The 18,563-nt window shown below is 35.3% G+C and overlaps 1 protein-coding gene across 1 annotated transcript in view; it reads right to left on the bottom strand.

Annotated features, from left to right (window-relative positions):
• The window catches only part of EloB (transcription elongation factor elongin B), a 59,238-nt gene that overhangs the window by 17,075 nt on the left and 23,600 nt on the right, over positions 1-18,563 (bottom strand). Inside the window, exon 2 of the mRNA XM_090385421.1 lies at positions 6,426-6,569. Within this exon, the coding sequence (XP_090241547.1) occupies positions 6,426-6,569 (144 nt within the window). The remainder of the gene's footprint in view (positions 1-6,425; positions 6,570-18,563) is intronic.

Raw genomic sequence — 18,563 nt, 5'->3', positions numbered from 1 at the left:
TAGTCAAGTTAGAGCAAGATAATTTAACTAATGCTAATTAAGTGTCTTTACATAACTGCTTTATCCAGTGTCACATGCAATTAGCTTAATTACTATCCATTAGTGTGCCTTATACTAGTGTTACATAGGCATGAGTTATATACCATGGAAGAAAATTTTCAAACTTTAACAATAGAGGGATTGTTTGATATATTGTGGTACAAAGCAACTGTTGGCTGAACAGATAAGGAACAAACAAATGTCATGAAAGGATCTAATCAAATAGTTCTAATGGGGGATTTTAAATTTTCCACACTGACTAGAAAGTGTGGACTGGTTACTCACACTGCTAGCACAATGCTCTGAATTTACTGGACAATTTTTATATAGTAACATGTTAGAGAGATAAGAGAAAGCAATATTCCTAATTGATTATTAGTAGCAATTCTTCACGCATTAAGAATCTACAGTAAGACCCACTGGGTGGCAGTGATCAGTGTACTAATGGAGTATACTTAAAAATACTAAGCACTATCAAGGGCTTTTACAAGGATGGTAAACTGCTTTTCATTTAGAAAATGTTGTTGATAATATCAGTTGGTACCACTGCATGGAATCTAAAATGTCATTCAGGAAATGAATTGTAGAAGTTACTAGACATTTCACACCAACTAAGAAATACTGTTCAAGGCTTAGACCTAAATGGATGTCAAATGAACTAATGAGACTTGTGGCAGAGAAAATGCATGTGATGTATATGCACTTAGTGATCACTGAATTGGCCACTCATCTATAACAAACTATGATAGATTGCACATTATAAAAACCCAAACAGCTCTGTATGCTAGAGCAGTGGTAATTTGCATCTGGTCATGCAAGTCAAAGTGATAAAGTAGCAGTTATGGGGCAAATATCTAGCAGAATCAATGCCTAGGCAAATAGTGGCTATGATCTGTGCAAAGTGGCCAAATGGTATTAGGTAGGTGGTAGATTTAATTATCTGAGTGAAGTTGTCAGGCAATATAGAAGCCTATAATAAATATTATAGGCTTCTATATTGCAATAAGTCAAAGGAGGTTAGGCAAGCTAAGGCAAATTACATGAAATCTCTGGCAAAGAATAGCAGAACTCTTTGGCTTGTATTTAACAGTAAAAGGAAGGGGTTAAGTCACACTGGTCCACTTCATGTCAATGGTCAAATTGATAACCTTGCACAGGTTGCAAAGCAAACTGAAGTTATTTTACATCTACATTCACAAATGGACTTTAGGTAAAGGGTTTATCAAACTCCAACAGGGAGCTAAATGATTTTATGATAAGAGGAGAGTGGAAGAGAAAGACTGCTGAAGCTAAATATAAAGAGGGCACCTGGGATAGATGGAATCTATCCATTTTATTAAGGGAGTAAAGAAGGTAATCAATGGGTGCTGCTCTTTGTGGACTAATGTTATTAGTGGAGTCCCACAGGGTTTGGTGTTGGGTCCACTGTTTTGTATATTTATCAATAATATTGATGAAGGTATATCAGGCTTAGTGTCGAAGTTTGCAGATGATACGAAGGTTGGCAGGGTTGTTAATGACAATAATGGCAGTGTGCTACTGCAACCGGATCTAGATAATTTGGGCAGATGGGCTAAGAAGTGGCAACTGAAGTTTAACTTTGACAAATGCAAAGTACTGCATATGGGTAGAAGTAACCCCAGAGAAAAGTACCAACTGCGTGGTACTACACTTAAGGTGGTAGAAAATGAGACCTGGGAGTAATTGTGCAGTCATATATGAAGTTTTCTGAGCAATGCAGACAGGCTGCCAGGGCAGGTCATGGGGTTTTTGTCAATGATATATAGGAATTTTGCTAGCAGGGAAAAGGAGGTGATTGTCCCTCTGTATAAGGCAATGATCAGGCCACACCTTGAGTACAGGTCTGGAGGCCTCATTTTAGGAAGGATGTAGATTTGCTTGAGCGTGTACAGAGAATTGCAACAAGATTGGTGAGGGGAATGAAGGGATCATCTTACCAAGAGAGGCTTAAGTTCTGCAAATTGCAGTGGCTGGAGACTAGGCACCTGGGTGATCTGATTGAGGTATATAAGGCCGTGAATGGGTTGAGCACGCTGAATTCTGATGGGATACTTCCACTTGTTCAGATTACGAACCTAAGGGGGCATAAATTCAAATTAAGAAAGGACAGATGTAGAATAGGTGTGTGGAAATTTGCCTTTAGCCAGCGGGTGGTTAATTGCTGGAACAAACTTCCATCTGTTGTTGTGGAAGTTGATAGGTAGAATAAATTTAAGGAGGAACTGGACAGGCATTTGGAGGGAATGGTGTGTTTTTTTGGCTGATGCTGCATAAGCTCATACTTGCTTTCTTGCATCACATGCCACTACTAAACCCTTAGCCATACAGGAGCATCTTTGGATTCAGGGGGAGGTCACTATGGATTGGAGATATGGGAATGTATTCCATTCAAAGGACAATCAAAAGGTGACATGAGTAACTGCAGATCTGTTAGTTTAATTTCTGTTCCAGGAAAAAGAGGAACACTGGTTAAAGAGGTAATGCAGGAACATCTAGACAAGAATGCAGTTACAGCATAGATTTATTAAGGGGCAATCTTGTCTGACCAATCTCACTGGATACAGTTCCTTTATGCAAAAAATACATTTTTCATACAGTAAGCTTGTGAATAAGAAGTAGTACAGAGGGCAACTAACTTTAAATCAACTGAAAAAAGGTGTGCACACACACCAAAAAGAGGGTCTGTGGTTGTTCAGAGGGGTTTCAGACTTGCAGTGGTAGTTCTGAGTTCAGTTCAGGTCCAGTTCTGGGAGTGTCCAGCTATATAGCTAAGAGCTCTGCCAGGCATGTTCCTGTGCTAGTTAGAAGTTAATCCAGAAGTTGAATAACAAGCCAGTCAGTGCCCTGGCTTCTACTACTGTTGTCATTTCCTTCAGTATTAACTGAGAACTGTACCCAAAATAAGGCAGTACTTTTTTTTTGATTTGGTAGTTGTTGGCACATCGGCTTCTGTGGCCATATTGCACCTCCCAAGGTTTTTGCAGTACTCTGATCCAAGCCCGAGGCGGGAATCGAACCCGCGACCTTTGGGTTGCCGGGCAGGTACTTTACCCACTCGGCTAGCCCGGTCGGCAAGGCAGTACTGGAAGAGCTATACAGCAGAGATGCAGAGTTCAACTAAGAGAGGCATCACTGCAAGGAATCCCACCATGAAAGAGAAGGAAGGTAAGTCCTGTGAACAGCTGTATTGAAAATGATACTGATAGATTATTTTAGAGTAAGGTTGAAGAAATTACAAGAAATACAGAAATGTTTAGTATTGAGTTGGTTTATTGGTTGAAGGTGTAAAGAAAATTAATATATTAAGAGATTACATGGAATTTTTAGTATTATTAAGTTAGCAACTTATGGATTACTGTTGTGAAGTGAACTGATATTGCTGATTAAGAAATATGAGGAAGTGATTAAGATTGAATTAGTTTAGTGTTTGCAGCTGTAGAGTCGATATTGTTACTTGAGAAATTTCATGGACATGATAGCATGTATTAACAGATACAATGAGAAAAATGAATAGATTAGATTTAAATAAGTACCAGTTATGTATATACTTAAAATAGTTTTGTATAATAAATGACTGATTTTATATTTGTCATTGCTCTTAAGAAACTGACAGCTCACATAATATATATGTGAGTGTTATAGGAATATCCTTCAGCTCCTGGAAATATTTTAATGTGGTCAGGTAGCTTATAGGCTTTAGGGAAGTTGCTGTATGAAATTCATAACAATGGCCAGTGACAGCAATACTAAGGTACAGGGAAATGAAAATTAATAATCCCACAACTTAGATTTGCTTCCTCACCAAGCTTAAAATGTCAGTTCCTTTCTTTTATTAATATAGATATAGTGCCATAAAAAGCCAAGAATGAAATTTATTTTTGATAAAAAGAATGATTTTTTAAGATGAGGGAAATGGGGGGATTAAACTGCAAGTCATTTACAAGTATCTCAGTACAATAGCACCAACCAGCACAGAATCCAAAAGGATGTTTTCTACCACTAATTAAATATGTACCAAAATTAGATCCCAGTTTAAATGACACTATTGATTGCTTATATTTCTTAGCTCACTTTATTCAGACAGGTAATGTGGATGCTTAGATATAGCCAAATTTGCAGTTTTTAGAAAAACTGCATGTTTAATATTGTAATAAGTTTGATTTAAAACAGGAATTCAATTAAGTACTTGTTTTTCCTACTTTATATTGCACCTAATTGTCAATTTATTGCAAAAAAAAAAATTTTGGAATACTGGTATTAATACCAGTATTAAGATTGACAGGTATTGTGAGCCCTAATCCAACATTTCACCAGATATGATATAAAAGATAAATAACTCTTGTAGCATAATAAACATGTCTCAAATACTACCATTAATAAAAAAAGGAAAATCAGCCTTTCAAGTTGTTCCAGATAGCTGACATTCTGGATAACTGACTTTACTGTACTTTGATTTCAGGAAAAGATTTATACTTTTGCACATAAAGATTGCTATATGAACTGGAGCAACATTGCCCTTAATGCAATGGATCAAGATGGTAGAGTATGAGAAGACAGTTATTAATGGGGTATCAAGATTTCAGTGCTGGACCCATTGTTTTCTTTATTAATGATACTGATAAAGGTACATCAGGTTTATTGTGTAAATCTGCAGATGATAAAGGTTGGCAGGGTGGTTTGACAGGATTTGAACTCTGGTCTTTTCCACCTGATGTGGGGAGGAGGGTGATTCTATCAACTGTTACCCATGAGGGCTTCAGTATTCATATCAAAACCTTCCTGCCTATCAATATAGGAAGCTCTACTATTGCACCGATTCAGTTTTCTGCCAGTTCAACCACATTTCCTGAATGAAGACTGGCCATGTATTTTTCTACATGCATTTAACATTGACAGTTTACTTCTTTCAGTAATAAAGCTGATCCTTGATACAATCCACAATTGAGAAATTGTTTCCATGTCTCCATTACTTCAATAGATTCAGAATCTATTTCTTCCAAAATCCATTGTAACAATTTTCTGAGTTTTAAAGGTGGATTTAATGCCTTGATTTAATGGCTGAACGAAAGAAGCTGTTCCTACCACCTCAGCTGTACTAGGTTAATACCTAGTACAGCTGAGGTGGTAGGAACATAACTTCAACGTTTGAATGACTTAAGTCTCTTGGATGGCCTAGGGTGCTATCCAATAGTAATAAAAAACTTTGAAATTAGATTTTTTCACAAGTTGATAGCACAGAACATAACACTGGCATTTCTCAATAAAATACAGGGATCAAATTTTTTTTGACCAGCAAGTCAGTGTGGATTCAAAGTAGAAATGTTGAAAAATTACATCCAACATAAGAGCAGGGTTTTCCCCACACAAATTCAAAACTACCCTGTTATGCAAGGTTCTTGTGTGTGTGTGTGTGTGTGTGTGTGTGTGTGTGTGTGTGTGTGTAGCAGAGTGGTATCATCACCATCCTCCAACACCAGGTGAAAAAGGCCTGGATTTCAATCCAGTTTTCACTTGACTGAGTTAGTCTCAGGAGGAGTAGTTAGCAAGGTTTTCCCCCAGACAGTTTGTCATCCAGCAAAACAGGCAAATTGACAGAACACATGAAATTACAGGTAACCCTACTATAATAATTTGATATGAGAAGTTTGCCAAAATTCTCTAACCATGTTATATAAGTACGGTGCTGTGCAAGGACTGCTACAATTTATCAATCATGTTCGAGCAAACCATGTTGCAGAAGTGCTGTGTTATATGGGGTTGCCTGTAGACAGTTTTGATTGATCTACAGTAGCATGCTCTCAACTGTCTTCAATTTCTTTACTTCTGTCACTGGCATATCTGAAAAGATCTGCCAGTGACAAAGTCCCAAATCAAGTTTGGCACCTATCAGGAAGGAGTTAGCAATGTATACAGTACATCATATTTTAATACATCACCAAATAATAACAATTCTTGATTAAAAAAGATCAAAGAGCAACAACTAATTGTCAAGGCCAGTTGTATCAGTAATAAGACAGCCAGTAAAAAAGTTGATGCAGTGTTCAAATTTTAAAATCCACATGCTACAATGTGGTCCAGTACTAGCCATACCTGGCTATTAAACTGCTGTGGCCATCTGTCAAACTTGATATTATAGTAATTAAAACCTGAACATCTAAACAAATTTCTGTTAGTTGACTTTTGGACACAACTGAAACTTTTACAACTATAGCATGGGTGCATTTTGACTATACTTGCTCATTTTATCAAGTAATAAATGTCTTATTAACCAATGGTATTGTTAACATTAGTTTTAGTGTAATGTTATTTACCATAATAAAGCCACATTTTCAATGTGATAAAGTTAATTTAAGAAAATTTGTTACCTGATCATCTTTATATAAACATTGTTGCTGAGGATTAACTTTGGTTATTCCTTCTACCATCTTCTTCAGCTCATGAACTGTGGTAGTTTCTTTTGCATCTAAAAAGATTGTTGTTTTCTTTCGACGAACCATCAAAAATACATCCTGTCAGTGCATAAGAATAACAAGTTAGTACTAATTTGACATTAAACAAATACAAACAAGAAAAATTAAGATAATTATTTAATCCTGGAGATGTTTTGGATTAACCAAGAATGATTTATGAAACATTAGTTTCAAGTGGCAAGATAAAGATAACTAATCTTTCTAAACTCAAATAAAGATTCAAGATTACCATAGTTCAGTCTATGGTATAACTGCCCTATGCAAATATAAATTTCATTATAAAATTAACTTGCATGAGTGTCAAGCAATTAGCACAGAGCTACTGAAAAGGAATGACTAGAATTTAAGGCAAACTTTGTAATTTTTCATAATTTATTCCATAATTAGAAAAAACTGATATTTCAAAAATCTAAACATCCCTTTCTTATATACCATAAATTGTCATTGTTGTAACCTCAGCATTAAGCAAACTATTATGCCAATGACAAGATTGTGTTTAAACTGAGTACTTCAAATGGAAAGCTTTGGCACTCCTAATGGATCTCCCTAATCATCTACAGAGAACTATTTTATTAAGGTAAAGTTCTGAAACAGTTGCCACTACATGTCAAAGTAGCATTAGCAGAGCATATGATACAATAAACCAAGCTTATATAGCATCAGCCAAAAAACCCTTTCCATTTCATCGATCGCCATCCAATGCCAACAAAGTAGCAAGTTTTAAAATACTCCTGGTGCTTAATGTAGCTAAAATGTTCCTCAGTGAACTGATATAGTAACAAACTTAATACCAACTTATACCAAATGAAAGAAAAAATTAACTTGTGAATGCATCTCAAAACTGGTCAATAACAGATAGATGAAAAATGTCTAATTTGATAAACTAACATGTTTGTCAAAAGAACTGGATAGAAAATAAATGTTTAAGGTTTTTGATACCCTGCATGAACACTTGTTAGAAAAAAGTTGGAACAAAGTGATGGCCTTTATTAGCAATTAAGGTTGCTTAAGAGAATTAAACAACAAATTGTTATAAACTATATAGCTGCTACTTGAAAACAACAAATTGTTCAAGTAGCAGCTGTATAGAGTGCAAATATGGATTCCTTGTTTTGTTTTAAATCTGCCAATGACAGTTTGGGAGGGGGTAATGAAAATAATCTAAATATATTTCTGGATCAAGTTAGTTGGTTTGAAAAATAACAGTTAAAAATATTATTAATAAGTAGTTTTATTTGGGTAAAAAATTTCAGATACTTAACTGAGAAAAGAAAATTTAAGGCAGTTAATAAAAGATACTCAATGACTTTTCATGGGCTAAGAGCAGATGTCTATGGGGACTTGATCAAGATATTTAAGACTAATATAAGAACTATGCATTTTAAATGGGAAAATCTTTTATAGGCTATGAAAATTAAAGGACATACCCAAATTAAAGGATAAATATAGATTGGATATAGGATAAATATAGGGATTGGATATCTGACTAAACCAATATATATAGGTTTAGTCAGAGGGTCATTTAATTATTGAAAAAGAACACCTAATCATGTGGAAACAATTTATTTAAGGTTGGGCTTAGATGAAACCATATGAAGGCTGATGCTGAATCAGCTTGGCTTCCTTCAATCAGTTTGATATGTATGGGTGGATTCTCTGAAGTGAACTGATAGCACTGGGCTCTGGAGAGTTATGAATTCTGAAATTCATGATATGAACTTTACATAAATGCTATAAAGGTGTCCTTATTTTTAACTTTCCCAATACTAGCAAAATTAAGTAAAATCTGTTCAGAAAAAAAAAATTGGAACACTTGTTACAGTGACAATATTAATAGATATACTACTCAATTCAGTTATCAAATTCTGGATCTGAATTACAGAATTGTTTTGCAAGTACCATATCACAGCTGAGATGAAGTGATCAATTAAATCCCATTTTTATGCTGAAATCTATTAAAAACTGGGTCTAAAATTAGTTAGAAACAAATAAGTTGATAGCATGTATAGAAAAAATTAACTTTACTCACATTAATTAAACATTACTTACATTGTGTAAATAATGTTTCAAAACAGATTTACATCAATACTCCTGAAAGGGTTAAAAATGAAGTCAATGTTTCTAAAATTTAATTCAAATTAATATTTAACATATGCCATTACAACAAAATTAACAGGTTGAAAAGTACCAGAGACAGGAACCAGCAAGGCACTTAATATTTACAGTTCTACACACAAAAATTTTAGGCAGATTTGAAATTTAGTGGCCCTACATAAAGGACACCAAATAAGGATATTGATTAGATTAACTGTTGAATTAGACCATAGAAATCTGGTCTCTTCTAAAATTATCAAAATATAGGCACAATCCAGCAAGTGAGCACAAAGCCTATCTAAGAATGTAGGAGAAAACTGAGGAATTTGCATGCTTGGCAGACTATTTCAGCATCTAATATTAAATACATTTGACTCATTTGTTTTGCAGGAGTGGAAGAGATTAACATTTATGTATTTATATTGCATTGTATGAACACATGCTCTTACTGAAGAACTAAATACAGGTGTACCTAATAAAGTGGCCACTTGGATTAAAGAATTAAGAGTTTAATTTATCACAAGGTTAAAATTTGATGGGCCTTTAAAGTGGGAAAGTCATTACTATGTCAAATGCAATTACATGGTTATTTTAGAAAGGTTTATATAAGTGGTTATAGAATTTAATTCAAAAGATTATACCATAACTGTTAGAATGTCAATAAAAATGGGCACTGACTGAAACACTCAATAACTAATGAGCATTATGTTGTTGGATTTTCAAAGAGAATATACTTCCTATTCTGCTGAAGATAAACTAATATACCACAGTTGGTACTCAATCTAAAAATAATTGAAACTTTAGAAGTTGAAGCATTCCATGTAGATCCAAAATCTGCAGACTTTGGAAACTGCATAAAGAAAATACCAACTGTAGCTCTAATAAAGCGACTGTATGCAAGGTAGTCTTAGTTATATACAGAGCAGAGAGAAATCTAAGTTTGCTACAAGATGCACCACTCATTAAATATCTAACAAAATTAATTTCTTGTAATTTATAATATACATCAATCTAGTCAGAATATTGATGGGAAAAATGTAAACAAGATTTTCAAATTTAAGTGTATCAAATGTCACTAGCAATGGAAGGTTGTGTAGGACACAAGATAATTCTTGTTGATTTTTAAGAGATGCCAGGTGAGCAAATGTGTCCCTTCCTTATATAGTAGAAAGTTTGTTCTCATGTGTCATCCAGGCATATGGGAATAGACTTAGGCACCCACAAAGTGATTTTGATGTATTTAAAGCTTTGAAAGATTGAGCAAGTCATATGTTGACAGGATTCTTTCCCTGCTTAGACTACACACACTAGGGGCATAAATTCAAACTGAGGAAGGATGGTTACTGCAGAACATATGCAAAAGTTTGCATTTGGCTGATTCACTACCAGTGCAAACTTGCAGGAGGTGTAGGGGGCACAAAGACGAATTGGAATCACATAGCATTGCAGGGTCCGAAATGCCTTCGTCATGTGGTAGAGGACGTTGAACAGGAGGTTGCGTGAACAGCGATCCTGCTGAAAGTCAGCATTTGCAAACCGGTTCCCGAGGCAGGAGGATGGATGAGTATTCAAATGTTGAACTGGCCAACATGCACCTTGCGTATGGAGCTGGGGACTGTAACAGGCACACTGCTCTGCGCTTGTACCAGGAACGTTTCCCTGCACAGGCATGCTCCTCATCATACAATTTTTGCACGTGTGCACAAAAGGTTACATGAGACTGGCTGTTTCACGAGAGGTACCATGAATCGAGAGTGAATGACAAGGACACCAGACAATGAGAATGTCCTAGGTCTTGCAGAAGGCAATCTGAGTACGATAGGCCAACGATTGAGTATTTCCCAATCCACTGTATGGAGGATACTGTCAACAAACCAAATGAGTTCATACCATCTGCAACAAATCCAATCATTGGAGCCTGCAGATTATCCACTCTAAAGGGCTTTTGCTACTTGGTTTCTTCAACAGAAACAGTTTGCATATGCTGACTTCCAGCAGGATTGCTGTTCACGTGACCTCCCGTTCAATGTCCTCTACTGCATGACAAAGGCATTTTGGACCCTGCAATGCTATGTGATTCGTCTTTGTGCCCCTACACCTCCTGCAAGTTTGTTGCACTGGTAGTGAATCACCCTTGTATGTGCGCACGCATAAGGCTTTCACCAACCCATTTTATTTTTATTAAAAAATGGTCAAGTTTGTAGCCTCAGAAACCACAACTGAATTGGTTGGTTATTTGATTTTTTATATTAGAGACAGGTTTCCATTACTGCATGCTTGAGAAGCCACAACCTTACAGAAAGTTGAACAGTGCTATTTTTAGTTATCTACAGAAGAGTTTAAAGAAAGCAATGTTTCTTTAAACTCTTCTGTAGATAACTCTTACATTGTCATACCATTGTAAAAAGATAATAGAATTCATATGGGAAAGGAAAGCATTGATGTTCCTCTCAGTAGATGACCAACAATGGCTAAGTAACAATAAATTTATTGCAGTATAATGCAGGGGTGGTCCTAGGATATGTGAAGCCTGGGTGGCAATTGCTTTGGCACCTCCTTTAAAATTTATGTATATAAAAGCTTTAGGTCCCCCTTATACCCTTGGGACAGCCCACCCCCAACTATAAGACAAAAGACTAGCAATTATCAACCCTTCAAATTGCACTTGGCATCTCACATGAATGGATGCAAAACACAGAGGGAACTGGGTTTATCAAATGTTTTTTTACATTTCTAATCCCACTGTTGACACTTAAGTCACCCATGCACCATAGTTAGAATAAGACTTCCCTAGAATTTTTGGGATGTTAGCACTAGCAGAGGCACACGATACAAGCTTATATAGCATCAGCCAACAAAAAACTTCCAATTTCACTGATCCATTCATTCCAAATAAATGTCTAGTTCTGCCTTGAATTTAAGCTATCAACTTGCATAATAGATGGAAATTTGTTTCAGCAATTAACTACCCACTGGCTAAAGGCAAACTTCCACACATTTATTCTACAACTGTCTTTCCTCAGTTTGAATTTATGCCCCTCATGTTCTTAATCTGAACAAGAGGAAGAATCCATCAGTATCAAGCCTACTCAATCCATTCAAGGCCTTATACACCTCAATCAGATTGCCTCATTGGTGCCTAGTCTCCAGAAGCTGCAATTTGCTGAACTTAGTGCCCCTTTGTTCCATTCAGTCCTGTTGCCCTTCTCTGTACTCATTCTAGCAACTCTACATCCTTCTTAAAATGAGACTTCCAGACCTGTATTTAGTACTCAAGATATGGCCTGACCATTGCCTTATACAAGGGGATAATCACTATTCCTGCTTGCAAAATTCCTATATATCATTGATAAGACCCCATGACCAATACTCTAGTAGCCTGTCTATACTGCTCAGAAAACTTCATATGATTGCATAATTACCCCAAGGTCATTTCATTCTCCACTACCCTGAGTGGACCACCACCTAGTCAGTACATTTCTCTGGGGTTACTGCTACCAATGTGCATTTGTCAATGTTAAACTTCAGTTGCCACTTCTCAGCCCATCTACCCAACTTTTCCAGATTCTGTTGCAGTAGCATACTCATTACTGTTATTAACAACCCTGCCAACCTTTGTATCATCTTCAAACTTGGACAGTAAGCCTGATACTTTCATCAATATCATTGATAAATATATAAAATGGGCCAATACCAAACCCTGGACACGACTAATAACATTAGTCCACTTAGAATGGTATCCATTAATTACCTGTCTTCCACTCAACCATCCTTTTATCCATTGTAGCAACTTGCCCTTAATGCCATACTGCTCCAATTTGTATAGTAGTCTTCCATGTGCAACAGTATCAAAAGCTTTCCCGAAATCCAAGTACTGTGTATCAGGGGTAGCCAACGAGTCAATCGCAGATTTAATTTCGGCTGATCACAACAAATTTTAAATATACAGCCAACCCTTGATCTGTGTGCCTTGTGCAATGAAATTTTTGAAATCATAGATCGTGGTGCATTTGAAGGAAAAAAGATTGCATCACATTAAGTTGGCCACTCCTGCTATATGATATCAATTTTTTTGCATCTAGTTCCTTTGTAACCACAGTATCCAATTAAATTGGTTAGACAAGACTCCCCCTTACAAACCCATACTGTCTGAATTATTACTGCTGTCTTGTCTACATGATCCTTGAAAGCTTTTTTAACCAGTGACTATTTTCCCTGGAACAGAATGTCAAACTAACAGGTCTGTAATTACTCATGTCACCCTTTGATCCTTTTGTGAGTTGGAGAACATTTGCATGTTACAAAGCAAATTTAGAAAATTTTGTAACATAACCAGCAATCACAAATACCAATATGGGTCAAAGCAGAATTCCAAATAATCAAAACATACTGTCATACTTCAATAGCATATACTACATAGAAGGCATGCAGTATATGCTACTGCAGTTTGATCTGCTAGAACAGTTCATTATTTCTTTGGAATCCCAAAATATTGCCATTGATTTCCAGTTGATGGAACTGTTTCTACCTTCTTTTGACTTTGCTCAAATGTTTTAATTATTTGGAATTCTGCTTTGACCCATATTAGTGGTATTCATGATTGCTGGTGATGTAACAAGATTTTCTAAATTTGCTTTGTAACATGCAGGATGCCACAGGATGGTCTATAACAAGTTAAAATGCCAAATGACAGGTTTAGGGTGATCTTTTGATTGTCAGTATTTTCCTGTGCTACTACACCATTCCTGATTTAAATGGGGACACAAGAAAAAGAAATTAAGTTACTTTGTAGCAGGGAAAGATCATGATTACACCATTGGTTAAATCCCTTAGGAATGCAAAAATCCATTCTGCAGAAAGGCATGCTGTGGCTAGGAAAACAAAGAATGAATATGATCAACTGATCACAGTATTTTATAATTACCTGAAGTATGAACGAGAACTACACCCTATGAATTTGAAGTATATAGCTAATAAAGATCTATATAATCAATAGTAAAACTAAAATATAGCAATTAAAAAAGGAAGCAAGCAATAAAGTAGAAGATTACTATACATTATAGCTGAAGTGTCAGGGCATTCAATAACAGATTAGGTATTTTATTCCAGGAAAACTGCATGAGACTTGTCAAGAGTGGTGACAGAATCACCACACTTCAGAGAAAAGGCTCATTATGCTGATTGGCACTGGCCTGTGAGTAAAAAAATGATTTTTGGAGGATGACAAGGGATTGAATATTAATGGTAAGCACTTTTAGTTGGCTGGCTATAGCTGTCTAGAAAGTGTTGATTCTTTGAAACATTTTAGCCAGCTGAAGTAACTCTGGAAATGGGAGAGGGAAGAGTACACAGTGGAGTCTGGAGTAAAAGGTCCAAGCTCTCTTGGAGCAGCAATCCAGGAATGGGAGAGAAGGGTTTAAAACTGTTCAAAGTTTGTTAGCACATGAGCTGCTGGATGGTACAGGCTTGTGTAAACTTTGAGAAAGATTGTTTAGGACTGAGCATGTAAGTACTCATATGGTTGAAAGGTATGGTCTCTTGCTGAGGTAGAATATTCTACTCTTTCCCACCCACACAGATCAGCTATATAGGTGATCAATTGGCAGTACAAATGCTCAATGTAGCATTTACTGCTGTGGTAGTCCAATCTGGAAACACTGATACCTCTGGGTTAGGTGGTGACACTCTTTGCATCTGGCAAAAGATGCCTATAAAATATACTTTGGCTATTTTGATGAGCTCACTCCTGCATGAGCAGTTAGCAAACTGCTGAGGCCAATTTTAGCCACAAGACCCAAGACATCCTTGGAAAGGGGCACAGAGAAACCTGTGTATATCAAGACAAGAGCTAAGGCTGGTTTATCTTTGTTAAAATAATCAACATTGTCATTGTGATGTATTGTAGTCTAAAAGCAGGAATGGCAGTAGAGGATATTGGCATTATCAGAGCATTGTCTATGCTGTATAACCTCCCATGGGGAACTATCAGTGCTTTTAAGTCCTCATTAAACCTGTAGACACAGGACATAAGTCAGTTTGATGTTAAACTCAATTTCATATTTTCAGGAAATATGACTTAATAGAAATGAGCAGGAACTATTTTATATAGAGGCTTTGAAGGTTCACATGCAGTTCAAAAAAGATTCTCTGCTTCAAGAAAATTTGACAATGCCAGATTTAATGGGACATTAAAGTTTTGTAACAAAGGTTATTCCACAAAATGAGTTAAAATTAATTTTAAATCATTTTATAGTTGATTACTTTTAAATCCTGAATACAAAGAAACTAATTCAATTATAATAAAGGTAACATGTAAAAATATTGCATATGACAGCATTTATATATATTGTCTACTTAATTTTTAGCAGATATCCAATGTCTACTTATTACAGTTATCATGTAGTCTGTAACATCTTTTTGCTGCTCACCATAGATTATCTACCCACACACCAAACAGAAATAACATGCATCATTAAAAGTTGGTTCAGCTTTGACTATGTACTAACAATTAGTTAACATTTCTGGAACCCATCACCAGACCATACTTGGCTATACTGTTAAGTCTCTCCTCTCCCTGAGTAACTCTCCCTCATTTGGAATTAAGAGGATCCTGTCTTTGCCAAAGAAATTCTGAATGAGGAGAGTTACTCATTTGGCAATACAGGAGACTTAATAGTACAGCCAAATATGATATGGGTTCCAGCAAGGTTCCCAAAACATTACCTAGTTGTATAGTATATTTAGTTAATAAAGCTAAATAAATTAAACCCATGTTGTGCAAGTGGTTATTTAGAGAAATTTCATGGAAAATCACATTTCCTAATTATATATTAGGTAATCTCATAACACTGTAGTAGGTTCCTATAAAATGTGTTGTGCAAAACAATGTTATATAGGACTAAGAAAAAAGTAAAGGGGTTACATTCCAAAAGCTAACAAAATACACTTTCATTTCATTAACAAAATAAACACTATTTTAGATTTCATGTATCTTCTGCTCTTTAAAAAAAAAAAAAGAAATCAGTAATCTAGTTTTGTTTACCTTTGCTTGATAAATCTGAATTATCATATGAAACTAAGCATTTTTGAACTTTGGGCTCCTTTTATTCAAGAATCTACATTAAAAGATTCTAATTGCTTGGCAAACTTCATACCTCCCATATGCTTTTTAGTGTAAAATTTGGAAGTTTACAATTTCCATGTAACACCAAATCAATTCAGAGGATCATTCTTCTGGACTGATTTGGTTTGCCTCCAATGCCATTTCCACCAAATCCACCTCCCCAGCCTCTTTCTACCAGAAATTCTTGATCTTCAGTAATTTCATCCCAACCAACTCTGCCACACTGTGAAAAGACCCATAAAAATTCCTCCCATCAAACAGTATTTGAACTAGTATTTTCCACCTGGTGTGGGGCAGAGGGCAATTTTATTAATTGTGCTACCCATGAGGGGTTCAGTAGTCATATCATCAAAACCTTCCCTCTCATCAATGTAGGAAGTTCTATTATTGCACAAATTCTGTTTTCTGATGGTTCAACCATATTTCCTGAATGAACTGACACTGGCTATACATTTTTCCACACTCATTTAACGTTGGCTTTTCTTTGAGCAATAAAGCTATGATTCTGATACAGTCCAGAATTGAGAAATTGTTTCCATGCCTCCATTACTTCAATAGATTTGGAATCTATTTTTTGAAATCCATTGTAATAAGTTTTAAAGGTGGATTAATGTCTTGATCTAATGGATGAATGAAAGTGGTATTAACCTAGCAAAACTGTGGTGGTAGAAACAAAGTTTGGATGGCCTGATGTGCTATCCAATAGTATAAACTTCAAAATTAGATTTTCCACAAGTTCAATAGCCCAGAACGTAACGTGGGGATTTCCTAGCAAAATAAAACGGGGATTTCTTTACTAAAAAAAGGAAGTAGGGATTCAAAAAGAGTGGAAATGTTCAAAAATTACATTCAACATAATAGCAGGGTTTATCCCCCACACAAAAGCTCAAACACCCTGTTATACAAGATTTGCCAAAATTCTCTAACCATGCAGGAATGAAAGTGTTATATGAGGATTGCTGTAATTTATCAATTATGTTAGAGCAAAATTGTTGTAGAAGTAGTGTTATATTATCATCATTTCCTACTGACAACTCTATAGTGCCACAAAGCTGGAAAGCTTTGTCATCCCACAAGAACAGTGCATCTTCTTGGATTTCCAGATCCTGCAATTTGCTGTTAAAAGCACTGAATCTGGTTTCAAAGTCATCCACAACTTTCAATTTCAGAAATATTTCTCACTATTAAATTCAAAAATAGGATATTTTTGAAAATTATCTTGCATATTTGCAAAGTGATCTAATTTTCTTTTACCAAAAATTGATATTTATATGCAGAAATACTACTAATCACATCACCTACATTTTTTCTTGTAATTCAAATTACTTAATTTACCATAAAATCTGCCAAAAAAGCCAGATCACAACCACCATCTTGTAGCTACTAATAATCATTTCCCCTTTGATCAACAATTTCTTTCAGACAATCTCTGTAGAAACTTAATCAGACTCAACCACCTCACATCTATGTGTAATATCAGATATGGTTCATCTTGAAATGTTTCCTTTGAAGAAATTTTCCTCTGATGGAATTCATGATTTTAAAAGCTGTCCATAACACTTAGTACTTAATCTTTTGCTGCTTTTGGCATAATGCAATGAATCTGTTAAGATGCCCTGTCATTGCTTTAGCTCATCTGTTATTGATACGAACTTAAATAGTGGCAATATTTTTAAAAATTTGAATGCGTTAAGTATATCAAGACTTCTAGTTCTTTCTTTTAACTAAAAAAGAGTTCTCTAGTGAAAAATCATTGAAACTATACAAATAAAAATGAGCACAGACATCTGTAGATTCATCTAGTTGTAAAGAAAAGGACAATTAGCAATATGAGCATGCAATTGTTCACTTGCATCAGTATTTAGAGATAATTGCAGATCTTGAAGAGCACTTTTAAAAAAAAAACTTTTCAAAGTGAATGTTATTTCTAAACATGCATTAATGAATTCTTGCAAAAAATGCAAACCATTTTTTGCAAGATGACTCACTTTAAACAATGCTCCAGTTACTACTTTAGATTGTAATTTAGGTGTCATGAAAAAAACTGTTGTGCAAATAAACTGGATTAAGTTCTTTTAATCCATTTTTTCAAAGTCACTATTAAGCAGAAAATCTGATTGGTATTTGCCATGGAGTAATGCACTTTCTAAATTTCCTTTTTTGGATGTAGCCATGGAAGCATTGCAAATCAACATTTTTCTTTTATCATTACAAAAAAAAGTCCCCAATCTTGATAAGTGTTTTTTTTTGTAGTATTCATTTTAAATCAAAGGGTATTAAATTGATGTATAATAATTACTATCTAGTTAATATAAGCTAAATAAGAATGACACTATGCTGTCCACAATGTAAACAATAGCAGTCATGTGATTCAACAGATTTGTAATAAGGGTCATTCCATGTCAAGTGACCTGCTCTATCATTTTTAATTTTGTTGAAACTTGGTGTGGATGTTTAAACAGTTTCAAATGAAACTGCAAAGTTTGTTCAAAATATAGTATGCTTGAGGCACCAGCACCATTTTTGTGGAGGTCACTTGTGTTATATAGAATAAATTACAAAAAATAAAGTTAAGTGTTACTGTTGCACAATGGTGAGAGGTAGTGCTCTGAAACTTAGTATACTAGTTGAACTTTTGGCAGAGAATACAAAACTTTTGGTGTCCAGGCTCAAAAACCTTGATTTTTTTTTATAATACAGTCTAAAACTGGCACCAAAAGTCTGGACAAATTTAAGCAAGGCTTTTGAGTCAACTTTCAAATAAAAACCTTTGGTGCCTTCTTTAGACATTCCACTTACCAACTGCATCAATTCAG

Source organism: Mastigoproctus giganteus, chromosome 11 (assembly GCF_048544385.1).
Source record: "Mastigoproctus giganteus isolate SK-2022 chromosome 11, ASM4854438v1, whole genome shotgun sequence".
Classification (NCBI taxonomy): Eukaryota; Metazoa; Arthropoda; class Arachnida; order Uropygi; family Thelyphonidae; genus Mastigoproctus; species Mastigoproctus giganteus.
This window is presented reverse-complemented; position numbering and strand designations above follow the sequence as displayed.